General features: G+C 45.4%; 3 protein-coding genes across 4 annotated transcripts; 2 read left to right on the top strand and 1 right to left on the bottom strand.

Annotated features, from left to right (window-relative positions):
• Positions 1-2285: 2285 nt before the first annotated feature.
• scg2b (secretogranin II b) lies at positions 2286-4100 on the top strand (the record flags this gene model as incomplete). Its single annotated transcript, XM_079173100.1, has 1 exon — positions 2286-4100. The coding sequence occupies one exon, from the start codon at positions 2286-2288 to the stop codon at positions 4098-4100; it is 1815 nt and encodes a 604-aa protein (XP_079029226.1).
• A 958-nt stretch (positions 4101-5058) lies between these two features.
• On the bottom strand, positions 5059-8941 carry ap1s3b (adaptor related protein complex 1 subunit sigma 3b). 2 transcript variants are annotated; one of them, XM_079173121.1, is made up of 6 exons: positions 8802-8941; positions 7302-7480; positions 7041-7149; positions 6689-6826; positions 5876-5937; positions 5059-5719 (listed from the first exon to the last, which is right to left on the bottom strand). In XM_079173121.1, the coding sequence occupies exons 1-5, from the start codon at positions 8802-8804 to the stop codon at positions 5896-5898; spliced, it is 471 nt and encodes a 156-aa protein (XP_079029247.1). In that variant the 5' UTR covers positions 8805-8941; the 3' UTR covers positions 5059-5719; positions 5876-5895. The 2 variants fall into 2 exon arrangements, with proteins under 2 accessions (XP_079029247.1, XP_079029248.1); XM_079173122.1 differs by lacking the exon at positions 5876-5937.
• Positions 8942-9295: 354 nt separating this feature from the next.
• Positions 9296-12696, top strand: dhrs12lb (dehydrogenase/reductase (SDR family) member 12-like b; the record flags this gene model as incomplete). Its single annotated transcript, XM_079173117.1, has 10 exons — positions 9296-9351; positions 9725-9858; positions 9934-10016; positions 10086-10181; positions 10280-10361; positions 10448-10509; positions 10677-10781; positions 11008-11098; positions 12345-12482; positions 12568-12696. The coding sequence occupies 10 exons, from the start codon at positions 9296-9298 to the stop codon at positions 12687-12689; spliced, it is 969 nt and encodes a 322-aa protein (XP_079029243.1). The 3' UTR covers positions 12690-12696.
• Between the last annotated feature and the right edge of the window lie 599 nt (positions 12697-13295).

Here is a 13295-nt window from a genome sequence, read left to right as displayed (position 1 = left end):
TTTCTTTTCTTTTTTTAACCTCCCTCTCTTTTGTGCACACACCGAAGAGCTTAAACAAGCCGGCACACACACACACAAGCAGCCAGTCTGATGGATGTCTCTTAACGTCAGGAGGCTCTCTGCAGCTCTTCAGCCCCGGCAGATGACGGCGCTTTCAACTAAAAAGCACCTCCGACGTCGTCGTCTCTATTAGATGACACAGCGTGTGCTTGGCACCGAGGTTGAAGTGAAAAGATTAAGTGGCCAATTCTTTTCTTTCACTATAGTTTAATAGACATGATAGGATTACAACATGGAATAAATAAGGAGCACACTGGATTCAATTAGATGTGCAATGAAAATGGGGGGGGGGGGGGGGGGGGGTGCTAAAATGGAAGAGCACTTATGTGTAGACTACGGGTACAGGGTGTCATAGGGCATTGAGTGCAATGGTCAGAATCACTTTAGAGGGTGCAGAGGAGACGTGAGATGATGCTGCATTCCTAATGGCATTGACTGGCTTTGGCTTGTCGGGAGATACCAACAGAGACTTAAGCATGAAACAAGAGCACTGGAATGTGAATATCGAATATTGAACCTTTCATGTAATAATGGCATAGATTTTGACTTAAATAAATGTCTCTTAAGTCACCATGTATTGCTGAACGAGGTGACACAACTGCTGCCCTTGCATTTGCAGTATAGTCTATTGCCACTTATTGCCATATAGGTAAAGAGCCACACTGAATCTTTATTATATATATCTTTTTTAAAAGCTATTTTACTATTTTCCTCAAGTCCAAAGAGACAAGTCGTTTTAGCATTTTCATCTTTGTGTTGCCCCCCCCCCCTCCCCCCCTCCCCCAGAGAAAGTACATCTAGGGATATGGTGACGACATGTGAATGAGTCATTGCCTTTATTTTGGTGGGATGTATTTTGTTTTCAACAACTTTTAATGTTAATACTATAATTCTTAAAATGAAATATATATACCTGTGTTATCATCCGTGACCTTTTACCGGCGGGTGCCGTGCTGTGGCCCCTTCATCTCGTTGACCTGCGGAATGCCGGAGCTTTGGCCCCACGCCGACAGGGAGGGTGTTTATCAACGTCTCTGTCAGAGGGGGGAGGGGGGGGGGGGGCAACTGCGACAGCAACTCCGCGGTGGTTTCAGCCTGTGAGTCATCGCTAGAGGGGTTAACTCTTCACGTGCCAAAATGAGGGTGGCAGTAGTGGTAAAACTGCATGTTTTTACACCAAAAGGACCAAAACAAGTGCTTTTTCTGCGTCAGTGTGAAAGGTGTGTGAGGTTATTTCTGGTACACGTGGCATTTATTTTTGAATTGTGCCTTAAATGTTTATGTTTACACAGGAACATTTGCATGTTGTTCAACAGATTTTATATCTATATTTAATAAAAACCTGTTAATGCAACGAATGAGAATTCACATACACATATCGGCAGCATTCCTGACTTTTAAAGATCCTCTCCAGTCAATAGCTTCTAGAGTGGTGCTGTGAAACAGCACAGACAGCACAGAGAACTATTTTTAAATGCGGCGAGCTCTTTAGCATTGCCATATCATAAACCTGAATCATTTATATGGATTTTTTAGGACCGGCTATTGCGTGTGTTGTGCGATGACGCGGTGGTCAGGTGTTGCCTCATATAACGAGGGGAGCTGTCCAAGTGCTGAAAACAGAAGAGCACAGCACCGCTCCCGAGGAGATGCCATACACCTTCACTGCTGTCTGAGCTTTATTACCAAAGGTAAGACACATATTTCTTTATGATTTCATTGTATTTTAGTTCAAATCAATATCCAATTGCCTTGGATTGGAAGACAATTGTCTGTCACGTTCGCGTTTCGCAGATGTCGACACTTTGTAGAATGGGTGTTGTCCATGTGATAAAATGCGCATCCACAACAATCGATGATTAAAATGCGTGGTTGCTATATCGAGGAATGAAAGGTATTTTTTTTTAATGAATGTTTGAGCTGTTGATGGGGGAATCGGATGTTGAGGTTGCCCATAACAACGCGGGGAATGACTCATCCAGTGATGTGAATGCATCTCCTCACGCACAGCATCGTATCATTCAATTTGTCGAGCGTAATTCACAGGACTACAATTCCCGGATAAAAACAGACTCTCGCACTTTTATGTGCATTGCTTTTTGAGTAAGTTTTTTGGATCAACATAGAGACACATACATCCTCGTTTTGGCTTATTTTGTTTTTTCCCCCAATTCCTTCACTAACATTTGACGCTTTCTTGTTTTGCAGGTAATACATTGCCTATAATGCTGCATTTCCACCAAAAGTTGCACGCGGGGGGAGCCGTGGTCCTGCTCGCCTTCCTCCTCCAAGGATGCGCCGTGCGGGCTGCGTCTCTCCCCCGCCACTACAGGCTCCGAGGTGGGGAGGGCGAGGGGCAGCCGGCTGCCTATCCACCCAGCTCCGACATGATCAAAGCACTGGAGTACATCGAGAACCTGAAGCAGCGGAACGGGGGACGACCCGAACCCGTGGATTACGATGAGGTGGACAAGTTCAGGGTCCTGCTTCAGCTCGCCTCGCAGCAGCAGGACGAGAGTCCCGCGGAACGTCAGCCCGCCCCCGGCGCGCCGAGGCAGGACATTACCGCTGAGCAGCTGATGAAAGCCCTGCTCCAGTCGCTCCAGGATCGGGCCGGGATAGACGCGAAGCCCATCAGTCCCGTGTCGGCGCCCAGGAACGACCGCCGCACGCACAGGCACCGCACCAAAGACACCGAAGTCCCCGCGGGCGCTCCGGTAGAATTCGGTAATTTCCCCAGACCCCACAAGAAATACCCGCTGATGTTCGAGGACGAGGAGAACACGGACGCTTCCAAGCGGGCCACGGAGGACCTGGACGAGCAGTACACTCCCCAGAGCCTCGCCAATTTACGGTCCATCTTCGAAGAGCTCGGGAGGATGCCCACATTCGGCGGCCAGAAGAGAGACGTGTTCGGGGACGACGACGACAATGAGGAAGAGGACGGGTTCTGCCTGAGGAGTCCGGCCTACGAGGACGTGGCCGGGGGAGAGGAGTGGGTCCCCGTCGAGGAGAGGGAGGAGACGGAGGAGCTGGTCAACGGGAGCCACGAAGAAATGGACCGGGCGCTCGGCGAGCAGGAGGAAGCGGAGAGGGAGGAGATGCAGCGCCGGGCGAGCCCGAACCAAGAGGACGCCAACGACGACACGAAACTGGTAGATTACTACCTGTTGAAGGTCCTGGAGATGAGCGACCAGACGCAGAAGCGGGAAAAGACCGGGGAACAGAGAAAGAGACTGATCCGGCCCACCATCCTCGACCCTCGGACCGTGAGGGACCTGCTGCAGCTCTCCCTGAAGCTCCACGTCCCCCCGCAGGACCTGATCGACATGCTGCTCACAGAGGAGCTCAGGAAGCTCCACCGCGAACCCCAGGGCTCGGCGGCTCGCTACCCGACCGGCCAGACCCCGAAGATCCGGTACTACAGCCGCAGACTGCCGCCGAAGAGCAAGCCCGTCCCCGAGGACATGGACAGGGAGGACTTTTTAGACATCATCGGCGTGGAGACGATCAGCCACGAGTACCCCGTGGTGCAGAGACCCGTGAAGACCTCTCCCTCCGCGGACAGAATCCCAGCGGCGTCCATCCCCGTCGCAAAACCCGTGCCAGTTAAAACCCCTTCTTCCTCCGGGCGCAGGGAGAACCTCTTTTTGTCCGAGCTCAACAAAATGCCGCTGAGACGTCAGGCCGACGTCGCCGATGATGAAGATGAGGGTGGTGACGTGGAGGACGAGGTGACGACCTACCTGGCGGCCAAGATCCTCACGGAGTACCCCAACACCATCACCAAGAGGGACACCCAGGCCCAGCTGAAGGGACAGTTCCCATACGAGCTGTACGAGCGGGTCATGAAGGACTACCTGGGCCAAGCGGACACTGAGAAGCGGCCGCTGGCCAAGAGGGAAACCGAGGTGGCCACAGAGGAGGAAATAGAGCCCACGGAGATCCAGGGGGAGGAGGAGATGATGGCCAAGACCTCGGCTCCACAGACCGTAAATGAGGAGGGGGAGCGCCGTGAAAAAAAGGCGGCCGGGATGTAGCCCGACGCCCTGCAAGACGCACGAAATAATGAATATAGTATTTATACTGTCTCAAAATTAAAGTTTGGTGGACGTGATCTAGTTTACAAATTTATATTATATGAACTATAGCTGGTATAACTAATATCACCCTAACGGAAATGAACTATAGCAATGTAACAAGTCCAAAACATTTTTTTCAAATGTATAGTCCCTATACTTGCTGCAAGAACATTACAGAGATATTATATATTGATATCATAGGAGATTAAAAAGGTGCAATCCGTGCATAAACGAGAAAACGAGTATCCTCAAAACACTTTTTAATTTCAACGTGTTGCCACTCTCAAATTGCCAATTCGGCCTGATGGTGTACATCAACCGATATCAAATCACAATGAAATCCAAGTTAATTCAAGTATGGTGATGTTGTTAAAGGTTTGTTTGGGTTTATTGTGTTTGTAAACAGGCCTATATTTTAAATTATAATCAACTGAGTAATGTAAAAACGCTTATTTTTCATCCATGTCAAACTATTCAATTACATATGTGAATATACCTGTAAATGATGAAGCATAATGCTGACTGGGCCTCTAAAACACTAGTAGACAGCGTGCTGAGAGGGGTGCAGGAGCATTATGGGGATTTTTCGTTCGGGCAGCGTGCTGGGCTGCAGCGAGTGTTGTTGTGACTCGTGATATATTCAGGGTTAGTGGATTTAATGTTAGTATAATGGACAATTATTTCCAAGTCTAAATATCAGACCGTCGCCTGCCTTCCAACCCTTTCATACTGAAGCTCTGTATTGTTGCCCTACCAGTGGTTTGTGCTATGTATGCTCATTTTTAAACCATTTTGTACATGTTCAATAATGTGTGATGACTCACAGATGAAATAAAGCATCAGCTATATTATTTTTCCTTCTTGCAGAGTTGTGTAGCCTTATTAAAAAACACACACACCATTCCACACGGTTCGGTGAATTTCAAATACACAAAGACTCTTTATCAAAATACACATTTTAATCATAACGTCATGAATTGCACATGATAAATAATAATGTTCACACCCACAACAGCAACTTCTCCTTTTAAAGACTAATGGTCCCACACATGTTAAAGAAGCTATACAGCTTAAAAACAGTAAGAAATGCATCAGCCTCACTGCAATCTGTCCAAATCTTTTTTTTCAAATATGAACTGGAGTTGCAGATTAGTGTTTTTGGAATAAAAATCATTCAGTTCCAAGATATTAACACATGATTTAAATATAAACTAAACTAATTTATGAACCAAAAATACATCCCAGATCCTACTGCTACTTCATTTACATTGCGATGACGGAAATCACTGTGAACACAACCCCCCCCCCCCCCTTCCTTCCTTCAACTGACTGAACAAATATTAGACTTACTCTCAAATGCAGTTACAATGCAGCAAAGCTTCAGGCAGAAGGTGAACAACACATTCCACATGCCCGCTTCATCTTTAGAAAATGTTCAAATGGAATCAAAGAAACTTCCTTATCCAGAAACTTCTTTGACTCGTATACGGCACATCTGGTTCCTGTATTCCTCTCTCCGCTGTTCCTTTGTGTCCCGCGGGTTAAAATGCAGGTTTGCTCATGTACTCCTCCATGGTCTAGAGAAAAGCACAAGGAGTTTAGTTTTTAAAAAATCACGTTCTATGCCTTGTAAAAAAAACATTGGAGCACAATGAATATTCACAGGCACACGTCTAAACATCACCGGTTATTAAGTACCGAGCACACCAACTAACACAAGCAGAACATCTAACCTTTCTGTCCATATTCATGGTCATCCAAACAGCTCCACCTCAAACCACTCACTGCTGTCATCCTGAAGCGATAACGGTCAAAAAATGAATGGGAGGCTACGCTGCACATCATCCAACTCTTGGTTAAAATAGTGTTAGTCAGCCCATGCTCAGCAGCACAGAACAACACACTGCAGCTCACTACAGTACCACGCAGAGCCGTGAACCTACAGGGAGAGCGGGAAGCATCAGCCAAACACTAAACCCTACGCCCCTTGTTCCAGGGAAATCTGTCTCTCACTCGCAATAACACTGGCAGAGAGAGAGAGAGAGAGAGAGAGAGAGAGAGAGACACACACACACACACACACACAGACACACAGACAGGAGGGGGAAATCAGCAGCACAAACTCAAATCTATTAAAAAAAGAGCCAATATCCACAAGCTATGAGAATGAAAAGGCACACCAGGGACTCAGCACCACTGTTAATTGAACTCGCTATGACACTACTTGCGACGTTTGCTGTTCACACACACACACACACGCACAAATAAAATGAAACAAGTTCCCACACTGGAGATGTATTCATGTTAAGCGTTGTAAAGAACCAATTTCATCTGGATATGTCCAATTATCCCACAGCTGAGCTGTGTTTTTTTTTATTTTAAAGATGCAATCAACGCTAAACTACATTAAAAAAAAGCGTCAGTTTCTTTTAAAAATCTTGTCGAGCCATGCAACAGATGTTACATGCTCACACCACAGATGCAAGCCACGCCTTGGGTTGTGTATGAGTGTGTGTGTGTGTGTGTGCATGCCGGACGCATCTCACCTCCTGTAACATGTCGGAGGCTTCAATGGCGCGATTCACCATTTGCTTGGAGGTTTCTTGTATTTCCCCTCCAATTAGAAACTCATCCAGGATAAAATAGGCCTTCTCAAAGTTAAAGATGATGTCCAGCTCACACACCTGAGGGGGGGGGGGGGGGGGATCACCATTGTTAAAACAGTGCAGAATGTACTTGCGTTACTTACACTTTTTACATAAAAAATGGACACGTTTTGATACGATATTTACTGACTGGTTCAACAGTTGTAACGCTCTTGATTTAAGCTATACCATCACATTTAAACGGTTACACTTCAGGTTACAGCTGCTTATTGAATCAAAGAGGGTGAAATACATTGCCAAAGTATTTGTCCAGCAGCTCCACGTAGCGATGGATAACCTCCAGGGCTATCAGCTCATTCTCGTGGTTGTCTATGGCCAAGCAGAAATACAAGCTGGCATACCTGAGGAAAAGGTGACACAGTGAAGATTTCCAGCTGATGTAAAATGAGTTATAAATGAGAAATGCAGCAGGTGTAACTAGACTACTGCTGCTGCTGCTTCAGAAGCAGTTAAAGTCCTTTTAGATGAACAAACATGCGGGGGCAGCACCCACCTCTTGTAAATAACCTTCAGGTCTTTCCAGTGCAGGAAGTTGCAGGAGCGCGGCGGCCGTGCCAACACCATCGTGGTCATGTCCCTGATGATCTTCTTCTTCTCACGTTCCGATATGGGCGTGAACCACTTCTGCAGACGCAGCTTCCCCTGGCGACTGAAGAGGAGCAAGTAGCGGATCTAACGGCACAGACAGAGCACACGTGCGTGTGTGTCGGCACGAAGTTTTCAGAAGACATTATTAACTCCTCGCTAACACAGCAAGCAAGGGTCAAACAACTGGTTTCCTGTTGTCATGACTCATTAAAGACTAACTCCACTGAACAAACACATCACCAAAAGGGGGGGAGGGGGGAGGCTCCACGGGCAGAAATGTGAAGGTCAACAAACGACTAAAGCACAAGTAGTTTTAGTAGGATTCTCCTCTCCGGTTTTCAAGAGAGCTAAGGAGTTAGTTGGGTTTAGAATGTTTACAGAACGAGCTTCCTAGCATTGGACATACGGCTATGTATGAAAATGGACATTAATGTCACCCGATTTCTATTGGAAACACACCGATTCCTTTGAGTCTTCCTCTCATTGTTGACGTAAGAAGAATGAATAGTTTGTGTATTTATTGATAACGGGCTAAAGATGTGGGGTGTTGAGGGAAATTTGTGAGAGATCATTTCTAAACTCGGGTTGTGCAACAATGCACCATTTCAACCCACAAAAAAAAAAAATCCCCAAAAGAGCTGATAAGTCAGAACTATAAGCAAATGTGAACATTATAATGCACAAGATGTTATATGCCGTCATGTTACAAGCCACGGTAAAAGGATGCCTATAGGGTTTAATATATTACCCAACAGAAACATATACTGTAGATTTGATGAATTGTTACTAAATACATAAAGTGTGGAACATTGTGTACGGTGTGAACTTTGTAGCAATTTTAGGAAAAATGTAAAAGTTAACTTGTGTTGCAACTAAATAGAGATGCCGTTTTGCACTGCAAAGTGAACAGAGAAAGAACAATACAGCCAGAGAGATACATCATGATAATAAAACCACATTATCGGCTACTAGAACAACAGCAGGCCTACAACAAGTCAAATACTGGTATCTCCAGGTTAGTGAGTGTGTGTGCATGTGGCCTCTGTCAACCCAAAGGCAAATCAATATGGAAAGCATTAAACTGCCACCAGGGCAGGACTCGACGCAAAGTGACGAAACCTGTTTGACTGATGCGACCGGTTGAGGAAATGTACACTTTACTTCCGGCTGTCGCTTTAAATGAACACAAGCGCTAAAACACAATTAAACCGACAAGTACACGAAATAAAACCACGCGCAGCTGCTGCACGGCGCCCTGATAGGAACAAACAGGCCTCGGTGTAGAAGGAAGTGGTGCGGAGGTGTAGTTCCTAGCTTTTAGCTACCTGACAGCGACAAACAGGTGCAACAGGTGAACAGCCTGACGCGAACAGTCATGCGTAGAAAACGACCACCAAACACTCACCATGTTGAGGCCGCGCCAAGAGCTATTATCAAAGGATTTAAAAAAATAAATTAAAAAAAGAAGCACTTTAACCCTCACAAAGGGTCAACTGCTGCGGCTGAACACATCTCTATCCGTCGCTCACTCCGATTCGGCGTAAAAGTTGGTTATAACTCCGCCCGCCTGCCGGACGCGTCACCGCCCCTCACACCCGTCCGGATTGGTTATTTTGTCGATTTGTGTTGCAGAGGTGCAGCCCGTCACAGCCTTTTAAATGTGTCCCACGTGATCTGTGCAAAGCTCTTTTCGTGAATGGGCTGATAAAACTTTAAATACAACTTACCTTTTTTTCAGGGTGAGTGTCTCAAGTGTTGTTCCCACGCGGAGTCGGCAGAGAGCAGCAAGCGCTCCCTTCTCCGTCCGCCTGCTCCATGTGACGCTGATCCCTCACAGCGGATGACAAGGACCACCAAAGCTGGAACACTTCTTGGATTTTCTATTATTCACTTGATAACATGTCTCTGTACCGGAATGCCGTCTGGTTTCTGAATGGAATCCACCAATATACAAGGTCAGTCATCACACTGAGTCCTTACTATGGAGGAGATGGAAGGAAATAGCTGGCAGATGATGCTTTGTCAGTCTGAGTGGGCTATATGATTTAAATAAATTGTTAGTCCTGCTTCTCGGTTGTCTAAATATAAAAAAATGTCTGTAAAAATGTAGTTGGTGTCATTCGTTTAAGCCTAAAAACTGCTGAACAGAGGAATATCAGCGGTCTGATCACCGTATGGCACACATCAATACACAGACTGGCCTTTATGCACAATTACAATAGTTCCATTGACAGCTGGGGTGTATTGAGGATCACCTGACTCTACTGGAGCTAAGATGTGGAGAAAGAAAAAAAACTGCTCATATTTATTTTCCGTGTGCCTTTTTAGGAAAGGATATGAGGCAGCATTAAAAGACTTTGAGCCCCAAGACCTGGATGTGTCCGTGGTGGGACGGTCCTTCATGATCACCGGAGCCAACAGTGGGATTGGCCGGGCCACAGCCATGGCTATAGCCAAGAAAGGTGAACCGCAGCCGAGATATGGTCTCTGCCTTCTTCTATAATGACAGAAATCAAACTTTGGTGTTTTGTTTCCAGGTGGGACCGTCCACATGGTGTGCAGGAACAAAGATAAAGCCGAAGAGGCCAGGGCGGACATTGTCAGTGAGTCTGGCAACACGGTGAGCGTTGTTGATCTTGAACTTGATCCCATGATTTGTGAGAGACTGATGCTCATCTGGTTATTCTAGGAGGTACTCGTCCACATTGTGGACATGTCAGAGACACACGGAGTCTGGGAGTTCGCAGAGGCCTTCAAGAGGCAGTATCCAGCCTTGAACGTGTTGGTGTGTGACGCCAGTCTCCTTTTTAATATTCATCCTAAATCCGTCTTCACAAACTGACCCTGTTTGATCCGACTTCTCTGTCATTTCCTTCACCACAGATAAATAACGCAGGGTGCATGGTGCACAAGAGAGAGGTGAACGCTGAGGGCCTGGAGAAGAACTTTGCCACCAACACCATGGGTGAGCCCCTCATCGTGATGGCCACAGAAGGCCATGCTGCCGTGCACATGCACAGTTTGAAGTTTGCCTCTTCTCCATCTCTCTAGGGGTGTTCATCCTCACGCAGACTCTCATACCACTTCTACAGAAGAGCCGGGATCCAAGGGTGGTAGGAAAACACACACACACACACACACACACACACACACACACACACACACACACACACACACAAAGTGCTCCTCTGCTTCATGTGCACAGCATAATGCCACTTTTGTCCGCGCTGCAGTGGCTGTTGTCTAAGCACACTGGGCCTCTTTTCTCCCTGCCGGTTAGATCACTGTGTCCTCAGGAGGCATGCTGGTCCAGAAACTCAGAGTCGATGACTTGCAGTCAGAGGAGGACTACTTTGATGGCGTCATGGTCTATGCCCAGAATAAGGTAGGGGGAGTGGGGGGTGGGGTGCGGGAACGTGATCCAGGTTACAAAACACGAGTTGGAGTTATATTTAGTAACGTCATCCGTCTCACCGCGTTGGGAGTTATCCATGTAATGTGGTTGAAGAGAGGAAAACAGATGGAGTAGTAATGCAACATGCATTGACAGTAGTAGTGGATACTGTTGGCACATTTCTGAACCGATGCAACCATGTGGTGTTTCTCCTCAGAGACAGCAGGTGGTGCTGACACAACAGTGGGCCCAAGCTAACCCAGACATTCACTTTTCTGCGATGCATCCAGGCTGGGTAGATACTGCAGGTACTGATAGGCAGCTGGTCCAAATGGCCTAAAGAATGTCGTTTCTGCAAAGTCATTTTTCTTAAGCTCAAAAATCCTGTACATACTGTACCTGCACAGCTGTCTTGTCCCTCAAATATAGTGGCAATGCTCCTGATGGTGGTGCTACAGCAAATGTCTACATAGAAACAACAATCTGATCTAAGGCATGGCTTTACAGTAAATAAAGCCACACAAAACAATGAGGAAAATTAAAAATCAGCTGGACTCAGCTACAATATTAAAATGGGACTCACATGTCAATGCGTATATAATAATAATACAGAAGGCTATTATAACATGTATGAATGTAATAATGACAGAGCCCATTTAGCTGTTTTACTATTATATTTATGTAAGTACATTTTACTGATAATACTTTTCCTTTAGTAAGGTCTTGAATGCAGGACTTTAATTATTCAATTGTGGTATTTTAACTTCTACGTAAGTAAAAGATCTGACTACTTCTTCCACTGGTTGTTTTAAACGTTCAGCTAATTTTTAACCCATAATGCACGATAGTACAAGACTTCCTCTCACTGTCGTCTTCACTTGGACTCAGAGATGTTTAATAACCTTTCGGTCCACACATCTCCATCAGAGAACTTTTTAAAAGATGTTTATGAACAACGTTCTGAATGCAAGTGAAGTGTGTGCAGGTGTCTGGTTCTCCTTCGACCTACAGGTGTGCAAAAGTTTGCTCTCTTCCAGGCCAGAACACACAAACATGTGACCATAAACTCAAATATAAACGTGTCTTTATACCTAAATTAATATTTATATGATAGCTGCGATTTCGAGCTATCAGACAGAGGACATGAGGTAGATCAAATATTTAACTTTGCTAAGTTTTCACATTTTGTAATCATTTAATAATTGGGATGACTAAGTGATTGAGTACATTTTTGTGATTTACAAGGAAAAAAAGTTTGAATTTAAAAGAAATACTTCAATTTCTAATGTATTTTTTTGTCACTCACCTCGTGAAAAAAAATACCAAACTATAGTGAGTCATTGAGGACCTACTTTTAAAAAATGCAATATTCACTTTCAGTCCATCTTCCACTGCACCTGTAATCCTTCATGCTTGATGTCCGTCTGTAGTGAAACCTTGCTTCCGTTTCATTTGCTTGAGTAGAAAAAACATTCAGTCACTCTTCGTTAGTAATAGTATTAACCCAAGATACACGTACACACCACCAACCCTTTCTCTCTCTCTCGTTTCCAGCCGTTTCTACATCAATGCCTCAGTTCCACCAGATGATGGGGGAGAGGCTGCGCAGTGTGGAGCAAGGAGCCGACACCGTTGTGTGGTTGGCCTCGTCTCGAGCTGCTGCCAGAACACGCAGCGGCCAGTTCTTCCAAGGTCACGAGCACCAAGTGTGACCAGTTCCTGCACGACGCACAGAGATGTGTCTCTTTCATTCTGACGGACTGTTTGTGTGTTGCAGATCGTACGCCCGTTCCAGCCCACCTGCCTCTGGCCTGGACTCACAGCTCTGCTGAAGAAATTCAGGTGTTCACGACTCAGATGGAGAATTTGGCCCGAGCCTTCACTGAAAACCTGATGTAGAGCTCCACCTTCCAGAACTCAACTTGTCTGAATATTCTGATACAAATGTTACACCACATGTAACTGAGCCATTAAAGCATTAGTTGCAATAAGATAATACAAAAATCTCTTGAAGTCTGCCTCTTTATTCCACACAGCCACATGTTTAGGACAGTGCATCGCTTTAGTTACCAGTTATCTGTGATATCAACAGGAACTCAACTGTCTTCATTGAAAGTGTCAAACTATTGACTTAAAGACTAAAGTCATTGAATGTCTCATTAGTTACTGAGCGCCTGTTTATTGATAAAATAAGATCTATCGGTTTATCTGCTGAACGTGATTTAGATTTTATAACTTGTGGCTAACACATTGAAAGTTTTATCGCTGTCTGCACAGCGCTCACATCTGAGATGTGCAGAGGAGACTGCTTCCCTGTGACACCTTTGAAACTGTTGGCTATTTGCTTTAATTTAATTAAAATGGAACAGTCCAACGGATGTAATTTGACACATTAGTCATCTGCTCCCATTCAAATATCTCAATCCTCAAAGAACCAATTTAAAAATACTTTTCTTCAAGTAGCACAGCAGATAACAGTGCTGTGAGCCCTTTCTGGAGTTTTTT

Source organism: Pholis gunnellus, assembly GCF_910591455.1.
Source record: "Pholis gunnellus genome assembly, chromosome: 14".
Lineage (NCBI taxonomy): Eukaryota > Metazoa > Chordata > Actinopteri > Perciformes > Pholidae > Pholis > Pholis gunnellus.
Note: the sequence above shows the minus strand (reverse complement) of the source record. Positions and strands in the feature narration are given on the sequence as shown.